The sequence below is a fragment of the Elephantulus edwardii genome, unplaced genomic scaffold (assembly GCF_000299155.1).
Source record: "Elephantulus edwardii isolate Elephantulus edwardi_28Jun2011 unplaced genomic scaffold, EleEdw1.0 scaffold00139, whole genome shotgun sequence".
NCBI classification, from domain to species: Eukaryota; Metazoa; Chordata; class Mammalia; order Macroscelidea; family Macroscelididae; genus Elephantulus; species Elephantulus edwardii.
This window is the reverse complement of record NW_006399889.1, coordinates 8,578,254-8,588,932: the sequence shown is the minus strand read 5'-3', so window position 1 is coordinate 8,588,932 and position 10,679 is coordinate 8,578,254. Positions and strand designations below refer to the sequence as shown.

At 38.2% G+C, this 10,679-nt stretch overlaps 1 protein-coding gene across 1 annotated transcript in view; it reads left to right on the top strand.

Moving 5' to 3' along the window:
• The window catches only part of NSUN6 (NOP2/Sun domain family, member 6), a 52,069-nt gene extending 43,329 nt beyond the window's left edge, over positions 1-8,740 (top strand). The window contains exons 9-11 of the mRNA XM_006894313.1: positions 1,364-1,512; positions 5,615-5,740; positions 8,528-8,740. Of these exons, the coding sequence (XP_006894375.1) occupies positions 1,364-1,512; positions 5,615-5,740; positions 8,528-8,740 (488 nt within the window). The remainder of the gene's footprint in view (positions 1-1,363; positions 1,513-5,614; positions 5,741-8,527) is intronic.
• The last annotated feature ends 1,939 nt before the right edge of the window (positions 8,741-10,679 follow it).

Here is a 10,679-nt window from a genome sequence, read left to right as displayed (position 1 = left end):
CCCCGCACATCCCCCAACCCCAAATATAATCCACTCTGCAACCCTCATTGTGTACTCCTACAATAAACATAATGCCCTAAAATATAATACTTTTATTCTCTCCCCCATAGACTTCAATGCCGTAAACATATTTCATACATTCTTACTATAGTGTATTAGAGTCCTCATTACTTATTTTCTTTTTTATTTTAACTATCTTGTTGGCTGTGATGTATTATCTCACTGTGGGTTTTATTTGTATTCATCTCATAATTAATGATACTCAGTATCTTTTTGTGCTTATTGGCATAAGTATATCTACTCATTTACTCAGATCTTCTGCCTACTTTTTAATTATTTTCATTATTAAGTTGTAAGCTTTCCTTGAATATTCTAGGTACAAGTCCTTTATCACATATATGACTAACAAGTATAGTATTTCCCTTTTTGTGGGGTGTCCATTTATTTTCTTCAAGGTATCTTTTTGCTACCATATTTATTTCACTGCCATATCTAACTCAAAGTAATAAGAGTATCATCATATATTCTCTTCTAAGAGTTTTATAGTTTTAGTTCTTCATAGTACCTTTTAAAAAATTTTGCAAACAAATGGAAAAGGGTTATTAAAGTGGTAAGACAAAGAGTCATAGCTGGTGAACGGTAGACCACAGAAATGAGTTAAAGTGAAAAATAAGACAGAAAAGGATACAGGACTCCTGGACTGACAGGAATGAACTGAAACCTTACAGCATGCTGTCACCAGAAAAGGAGACCAAGAGAGAGATTTAGTTTTTCAGATGGTCCCTTTGGCCTTCTGTGGTTTTGGGTTTTGTTTTTTTTTTTTTTTAAAAAGAAACAAAACTTAATGACACTATCATTTAAAGTCCATTCTAATCTAGTAAAATCTCATTGCAATCCTTCCATTATCTGCAAAGATCCTATTTGTAAATAAAGTTACATTCTGCGTGGAGAGACACTATATAACCTATTATACAGTCTTTTCTTTCTCTGGGGCTCTTTGCAATAGAAATTACTAAGACAAATACCAGTTTCTAAAGTGACTTGAATTAATTCCAGAAGTTGGGGATGTAAAGTCTTATTTGATTAGGCCTTGACTTGCCCAAAATCAACTGAAAAGTCTAACTTATTATAACCACATGTTCAGAATTTTTATAAGGTATGTATTAAATATTAAGTTAGAACCAGCTTAGCCAGATACTTATTGGAGGGAGAAATTATTTTCCTTTGCATTTTATTCTAAATTATGGCTTTAAATATAATGCTAGTGCTTCCCCCTCACCCCCTTCAATCTACTGCTTTTATCTCAAGAGTTTTATGTTCTTGATTAAGGCAGATAATAAAATGTTTATTATTCTTTTTTTAGGGAAACCACCATTCTTAGCAGAATCTTTTGACCGAATTCTTCTTGATGCACCATGTAGTGGGCTAGGACAGAGACCAAACATGGCTTGTACTTGGACTTTGAAGGAAGTAACCTCGTATCAACCATTACAGCGCAAACTCTTTTCTGTGGTATGTAGTGATTCTCTGCTGCTGAGGAGAGTTGATCTTCACAAGTTCGATATTTCAGAAAATTTAGAGCTGCTAACTTTATATGCAGGGGCTTTCTTTTAATGTTTGCTCACTTTTTAAAATATGTGGCAATAGAATTTTTCCACTGTGGCATTTAATGAATTTCAAAGACTCTGCTCTCATTTAAAAAAAAAGTCACAAACCTCTAATTGCCAAATAGTTAGTTACTAATTGATGTAAAGAACTGGATGTAAAATTATTGTTTATTTTACAGGGTTCATTTTATTTCTCCTTGAATCACCTGGGAGAAATAGAAAGGACAAGAAGCCAAGATATTGATAAAAACTGAAAATGACAGGGGCGAGCTTAGGATAAATAATTATAAAAATTTGCATATTTAACTTCTCCCCAGTCTGCTTCAGAAGAAGCCCAATAGAACATTTGAGGATTTTGCTCAGTTTGGAAAAATTTATTTCATAGAGTATGGACAGCATTTATTAAAATCTAATTCACAGAAGGATTATATGATTAGGTATTATTTGCTTGACAAGAGTTCATAATAAAAGCTGCATAGTAAAGAATTTATTTTTTTCAAAGAGAAAAGCAAACTGGCAGGGGGAGGGGTGGGCCGGGAGGAAAAGGTGCAACAATGAATGAATGGTAATCCAAGTTCTCTATAAATTTTCATTAAAACCTCAATTAAAATAAATTAATTCACTGTTTCCTTTTAGTTCTCTTATTCTATATCAAAACCAAACTAACTGCTAGTGGTCAATTCCACTTCATATAGACCTTTTGCTGGATTTCTGAGACTGTAAATCTTACCACAAGGAGACTGGCCATCTTTCTCCTGAGGAGTCGCTCCTGGACTTGATCTACCAGAGACATGCACCCTTTCGGCTAGCAGCCCAACAGGATACAACAAGAATTAACATACTGTTACTGTTCAGTTTTTACAGCCCAAGTGCAGTTCTGGCCGTCTTTCCCAGTGTCTCCTTTTGTCTTTTGTATATAAAGTAACTAGATCAGTGCATTACAGTTTTTCTTCCTAAAGTCTTCAAAGAACACCTTTTAGAACTTAGAACAATGAATAGCAAAGAGAAGCTTTAATTATAGCTGAAAGCCATTTTGATTTCTAGGTAAACTAGAGTATTGATTTAAGAGGCTTGGCTCTTCGGGTTTTTTTAGGTCATAGCTAAAAAGAAAATGTGAACAGACTTGTAGGGTAGGTGGCAAGAGTGTTTGAGGGAGAGCAGACAACAGAGGTACAGAGTCATTGGAAATGTGGACCTCAGGACCAGACATAAGCTTGATTTCACTATTTTCCACCTAAGTGACTTTGGTGAACTGAGAAGAAAAGTGAGCGCATGTGGGGCTATGGGCTATGTGACATTACCTAATAGAGAGGCCACAGGCTTTTACTACTTACACACAGTAATGGGAATAAAAGAAATAGAATCAGTTTCATCTCCAGCTGATCTTCTTTTGGCCCTCTTCCCAGGATAGGGTGACAGACTTCCTCTATGCACGCATCATTCTTCAATGTTTCATAAGGAAAAAGGCAGAGACAAAGGGCTCATGCATCTTAGACCAGAGGGGTTTTCATGCTGAGGTACATAGGAAAAAGGGAAGGGGGAGGAAGAGGGAGGCAACCTTTGATATAGTCTCGCCTCAGAGGAGCCACCTGTCTTGGGGTCATTATCTTTTTTCTTGACAACCTCATACAAAGAATATTTCCTCCTTTGAGAATTCTAAGATTAGATTTTGTAGTATCCAATTATATAGTTAACCATCCCCTTACCATTACTGGGGAGAGGAGCTGTTGTTTCTGTGTGTCTTCAAGTTAGAACCGACTCATAAATGACCCTCCAGTGGGTTTTCAGAGGTAGTAATTGCCTGGGAGGAGATTGCCCCTCCTTCTCCCACAGAGCAGCTGGTGGACTCGAACCATGTGCCTTTTGGATTGCATTGCAGATTGTTACCACTAGGCCACCAGAGCTCCCTTGGGCAGCAGGGCTACTACCCCTCGAGTCCATTTGTGTAGAATACTTCCAGAATAAAGGTCATGTTAGCAGTGGAGAGAGACTACTTTGTGTAGCCTCTGCAGTGACATGCTTCAAAGAGAACTTTCTAAGAAATGGGGATAAGTCCTTTACCTATGTAGAAATACCCCACTGGAGAGATAGACTTCATGCTTATTAAAAGGATTTAGCAAGAAAATCTGTGACATGATTGGCATAGCAGTTGGCACATAGTAACAAAGTTTACATATTGATTAGAATATTCTGGTTAAGAAACTAGCTGTATATTAAGGTTAAACTAGTTACTGGGGACAAATTCATTTCAGCATAACACCTTTACTCATTTGTTTGTTTGACAGATGTTCATTGAGCACTTTCTAGATATAAGACATATTCTATAAGCTGACCATACAGTAGTGTGGAAAAGACGTAAACAACCCTGTTGTTCTTTACATTTCTATTCTATCTGGGGAAGAAAATAGCCAATGTGTAAAGTGAAATAGACAATGTGTAAGGTAAAATAGCCGGTGTTGGAAAGTATTTAGAGTGCTGTTGTTGTTGTTGTTATGTGCCGTTGAGTTGCTTGTGACTCATAGCGACCCTATGTACAACAGCCCTAAACCCTGCTCTATCCTGTGCCAATCTCACTGCCTCTGCCACATCCATCCCGATTACCCCAGTCACTGAATCAATCCACCTCATAGAGGGTCTTCCCCTCCTGCGCTGTCCCTCCACTCTGCCCAGCATTATGTCCCTCTCCAAAGACCTGTCTCTCCTTACAACATGTCCAAAGTATGTCAGGCGAAGCCCCAGAATCCTTGCCTCCAAGGAGCAGCCTGGTTTAACCCTCTCTAGGATCAATCTATTTGTTTTCTTGGCAGTCCATGGTACATTCAGCACTCTTCTCCAGCACCACAGCTCAAAGGCGTCAATTCTTCTTCTATCCTCCCTAGCTACAAGGTGATAAAGTGATTGTTCTGTGGGGTAAACTACAGGAGGGAATGGGGATAGGAGTGCTGAATTAGAATAATTACTGTGTTACATATGAGGGCCGTGTCGGGGCCAGGCACAGCATCGCTGAAAAGGGGCAGATAAATATCAGATTATGAAAGAACAGAGGTAGGAGTTAGCCTGCATGTCCAGGAGCAGAAAGTAAGCTGCTAAGATAGGGTGAGAAAAGGGTAAGAGGTCTATAGGATGAGGTCAGACTGTTCTGACTGCTCTATTGAGAATAAGTTATTGAAGGGCAGGGAAGGAAGGGGTAGAATACGTAGGAGACTGCTGTTGAAATCTAGGGGAAAAGATAACTTAGGTTTGGACCAGAATGAAATGTCAGTGGAAGTGGTGAGATATCAGCTTCTAGGTATACTATGAAAGTAGAGCCAATAAGGTTTGCTGTTGGATGGGGAACATGAGAGAAAGACACGCATCAAGGATAATTAACATCTGGGCCATGAGCAAATGGAAGAAGGGGAAGATTTCTGGTTAGTGGGTTATGGAGAGAAGATAGTTCCATTATGGACATGCCAAATTTGAAATGCCTAACATTGAGTAGAAAGGTCAAAAAAGGCAATTGCTTTTAGGAGCTTAGCGTTCAGAAAAGTCTGGTTTAAAAAAAAAAAAAAGTAAATTGGTGAATCTTCAACCTAAAAGTGGTATAGAAAGTCATGAAATGGAATGATTGCCCTCAGGAAAGTTTTGGTTACCATGGGACTATGACAGTTCTAAGACAAAGACAGACAACCAATCTGGAATATTTACAATAGTTCGTTGTTACTGAGTTGAAAACAACACATAGCTGACCCTCCAGCGGGTTTTCAGAGGCTATAAATTATGCAGGAGGTGGCTGCCCATCCTTCTCCCACAGAGCAGCCACCCTTGGGGTGGCAGCACAACTCCTTATCCACGAGACCAGAGCTCCCTAAACTGGAGTATTAGAGAAGGAGACTTTGTCATAGACTAGTCTAATTATTCCAAACCTTTGGATTAGGTATATATCTTTATAAATATAAAATTCATTCATAGGTATATTTGGTCTTGTCTTATAAAAATGCGTACTCTAATCTCATTTTTTTTTTTAGGCAGTTCAGCTGCTGAAGCCAGGGGGCGTGCTGGTTTACAGCACATGCACTATAACACTGGCAGAAAATGAGGAACAAGTTGCTTGGGCCCTAAAGACATTTTCTTGTCTTCAACTTGAGCCCCAGGTAAGAGTATGGTCATGCAAAATATAACATCTGTTTGGACAACATCTGACTTCATATACATGCATAGTCCTAAAACGAATAACAGAGTTCAGAGATCCAGATCAGACAATGGGATGTAGCGTCCTCCTATATACATCTCTCTTTGTATATAGACTGCAAGGAGTATAATGTTACAGTACACATATTACACAAATAACTTATAATAAATACATGTCTTGATACTTATACTAAGTAACTAAATATTGGCTTATGTATGTACTGTACTATACTTTCTATCTAAAATATTTACCTTATAGCTTCAGCTCATATGCAGCAACATCCAGTCTGTCACATGTCTCTTGAATGTTGAAGAATTAAGTTTTTCTTTTAAAGTATCACAGCTCCCAAACACAGCAAAACCAGTGCAAGGGACAGTAGCAGCAAGAAGCAAAGGGGAAGTTATCGATATGGAAGTAAAACAAAAGGTTATTAAACAACACATGTTGGAAATTCAGTCATTGCAATTACTTGCAATGTAGGCAAGACACACTTGAAAATTACAGTGAACCTCAAAAGCAGAAAACTTTCTCCAGGCAGTTGGAGAACTGGCTCCCCTGAAAGCTGCAAGGCTAACTAACCTGAGAGAGGGCCCTCTACTGAATTTGGAGAAAAAGCTAATGATGTGAAACAAAGACCAAACACCAAAACAAATGCCTGTCAGTACAACTGGTGATCACTGGTAAGGCACGAAACAGAGCAAGTCCAAACCATGGTGTAATGTTTGCATAATGTCTAAAAACCGTAACATCCTAGTTCACATTTATGCAGTTTAGCGTCCATTTACCATAGACAGTAAAGCAATATGTGATTGCAGTTTGTTTTCTCTATGTAATCTGATAAATCACAAAAATTTAAGCATAAACAGTGTTGCATATCAAGCAAAATTTGTGACATAATTATCAGACAATCGATTTCTTTGGTTAGAACCAGTTAGACTGCCCATAGAGGGTTTGCACTTCCTGATCAAGTTTTTCCTGTGCTTATTCTGTTACTGCACGGAAATGCCATAGAATGTAGATCGGTTTTGGGGTTTTTTTTTCTGTTTATCCCATATGTAACTGTTGTTCATGTTACCTAGACCTTTGTTTCAGAGTTTATTTTTCCTTCCCAGTCCTATGTCTCTCTGGTGCAGAAAATACTGAAAACTCTGTCCTCATTAACATGAGAAATAATTTTAAAGCCCAGAAGAGCTTTAAAAACCCTGTAGGCTCTAAATAGATCAGCTAAAAGGAAAAAGGAGGTTCAGGATGATTGCTTTTTTTGTTGTTGTCTACTTTGAGCTGTGGTGCTGGAGAAGAGTATTGAGAGTACCATGGACTGCTAGGATAACAAACAGATTTGTCCTGGAAAGGGTTAAACTGGGTGGCTCCTTGGAGGCAAGGGTTCTGAGGCTCCGCCTAACATACTTTGCATATGTTGTGAGGAGAGACCAGTCCTTGGAGAAGGACATCATGCATGGGGGGTGGAGGGACAGTGCAGGAGGGGAAGGCCCTCTGTGAGGTGGACTGATTCAGTGACTGGGATAATTGGGATGGGAGAGTCAGAGACAGTGTGATTGGCACAAGACAGAGTTTAGGGCTGTTGTACATAGGGTCGCTATGAGTCGCAAGAGACTTGACGGCACATAACAACAACATAAAATGTATAACATTTTAAAAGATTTCCTTTACTTAGCACTAACAATCTATTAGGATTTTTATTAATACTACATTAAGGATTAGATCTTTAGCCTATGATGTTTGAATGAAGTTTAAGTCTGTGAACACACTGAACAACTAATTTTGGTACTTTCCAGTACCGAATTTTAGTAAGTAACTGGAATATACAAGTAAAAAAAAATCCAGAGAGTTTCTGGATCTAGAATTTATGAGAAATAAAGATGAAGGGGACATTTCAAAACTCAGTTGTAATTTTGGATGCATATGTGTGTTATTTTCTCAGCCAAGGTATGCTAAAAAAGTCTTTGTACCACTTTATAGAATAATTTAAAAGAATATGTCTTCCAAGATGTGTTTTAAAAAGTATCTTAAAACCACCTATACATGTGCCCGTGAAGTGGTGAGTTAATAAGGGTTATGAATCTTTTGCAGTAGTGATTTCTCAATTAAAAATGGTTTTATATTTCCCTAAACTGGTTGATGCAGCCCTCATTTGCATATAACTTTTCCAATATCTATTGTTACAGTACTTTAAATAAAGAAAAAGACAACATGTATAATTTAGTTGGTCTGGATCAGAGAGCAGCATTCAGGTGTTAAAAATGCCTGAGGTGCTTCTCGGGAGCTGGCAGGCGTCTTCTGATTGAGCTGTTTTGCTCTGGCTGCAGGGCTGATGATGTTCTGTTCATTGAGCACAGGCTTACTACTATATTTTTAATGCAAATCTCAGGACTTCGTGTTCTACTGAAAAGGAAACAAGGTTAGGTAGAGTTCCTTAAGATCTCACACAGAAACATGGGGAAGAGCTACAATTTGAATCGATGTGCTTCTACCTCTGAGACTCAAGCCCTTTGCAGTGTCACATACTTTATACGCATATGTGGCATGAGAGACACTCACCCCTTAGGTGGCCATATGTTGAAAAACAACATGTGCAGTCCACAGGAATACAAGGTACTTACTCCTTTTTCTATTCTTAGCGGATGTGTTAGACACTGTTGGACACAACCCAGTTTCTTTTAAATTGCACACAGGCACACTTGCTAATTATGGGGATGCTCATCCATACTTACTCATTTTCTCTAAACAGGAACCACAGATTGGAGGAGAAGGAATGATGGGAGCAGGCCTATCATTTGAACAATTGAAACAGCTGCAGCGATTTGATCCATCTGTTGTGCCATTACAGGCCACTGACATTCATTCTCTCAGAGAAACCAGAATTGAAGACATGATCTGGCAGGCAAATAAAGATTGTATAGGTTTTTTTATTGCAAAATTTGTAAAAAGTAAAAGCACATAGAGAAGATCCTCCGAAATTAAAATACCAGACATTTTCTGTGTTGGTTTTGTTGTGTTGTTTTTTTTTAAACCACTGTTGTCAGGCCAACTATCTGATGCCATGGTTGCTAAGGAAACAGAAAAAGCTACCAGCTGTTCCAACAGGATCAAGAGACATAGAGGAAGTAGTGAAGTGGGTGGTATAGGTTTGTTTTGAAAATAAATTTTCCTTTATGAATTTAGCAGTCTATAAAGCAAACGAAATGCTTTGAGATGTCTAGAACACATTATATTTTAGGGTCCTATGTTTCATTTTCTAAAGAATGCAAAATAATTGCTTCACAATTCAAAGTTAGTAAATCCAAAAGAAGGAATGAAACTGGCAATATTTAATGTGACCATAAAAAAAAAACAAACAAAAAACAAAACAAAATTCAGAGTTCCTTAGTGTTCCTTAAGAGTTTAGGGTACATGACTTTATTATATGTGCTAAACTTTAAGGTGTTTTACCTGAATATTTTTCTGCTTATTTGGTAAACCACACTCTTTTAAATGAAGTCTACACTTATTAAATGAAGATCTTCATGATGTTAATTTTAAAAATGATTTTATTCATTTAAATTATTTTTAGACTAAAAAGTTGAGGATTTCCTTCCCTTTGTAAACTGAAAAAAAAAAAAAAAAAAGAGGGAATTCCACAAGTTGGGTAACTTCAAACATATATTGGAACATTTGTTATCTGTCATAGAGTTGAACCAACTCATAGCTGACCCCTCCTGTGGGCTTTCAGAGGCAGTCAACTGCTTGTGAAGAGATTGTCCATCCTTCTCTCTAGGAGCAGCTGGTGGATTCGAACCAAGTCACTTTTGCATTGCGGTGCACTTTCGTACCCCAGAGACCACCAGAAATTCCTTGCTTAACCATATAAGTTAGAAATCCATTAGAAACGTGTTTGGTGGGAAAGAGAAAACCTGCTCCCAACAGCCAGGAGCGGGCCTGACCCTCAAAACTGTATTCTTCTGTTGAACACAGAAAAACAGAAAACCCATCCACATCAGAGGAGCCACTGTAACCATGATGGAACGAGACAAAAAAGACCACTGCATAATCAAATCTGAGCTCAGACAAAACCAAGACATAGACCAGATTATATAAATGGCCACTATGAGTGCTACATTCTGTTGATGATCGAATTAGCCTTGTTTCATTCTATCCACGCCATCTCTCACATTGCTGTCAAGTTGAAAGCGACTTACAGCTGTTGCTCCACTGGTTTCCAAGACAGTAAATCACATGGGAAGAGGCAGTCTTTCTCTCTCTCTCTCATGGAATTGTTGATGGATTCCAGTTACCAGAGTGACACAGTCTTTGGGTTAGCAGAGAAGCCCTCTAACAACATATGCTACCAGAGTTCAATACCCATATATTTTATCTATTAAAGCATCAAATCACAGAATTACTTCTACTTTCTGCATCTAATCTAAAGCAACAGACTTGAGTTCTTGAAACATCACCAAATCAATGCTGTATACAGCTCCTCCTGAGTCAACAAGCCTAACTCTGTTAAAACACATGCAGGACAAATGAAAGTTAGTAAATACTTACTACTTAAACAAATTATTTTTTGAAAGAAAATGTTCTGAGCATAGTAACTGAGTACAGTTTATCTGTCATTATAATTAAGAACACTGATGACTGTGGTTAAAACATTTACTCATCTGCTAACCAAAAGGTTAGCAGTCATTAAATGACTGCAGGAGAAAGATGAGGGGGGTGTTTCATTGAAGAGTTAGGGGCTTGGGAATTCTATGGGGCAGCTCTACCCTTCAGAGTGGAAGTGAGTTGGAAAACAATTCCATGACAGTGGGTTTGATCACTACAATGGTTATCCAGTTATGTTTCATTCAGCACAAATGGGGGCCTGGATCCGGACCACAGGATCAATCTGTAACATGCTCTCA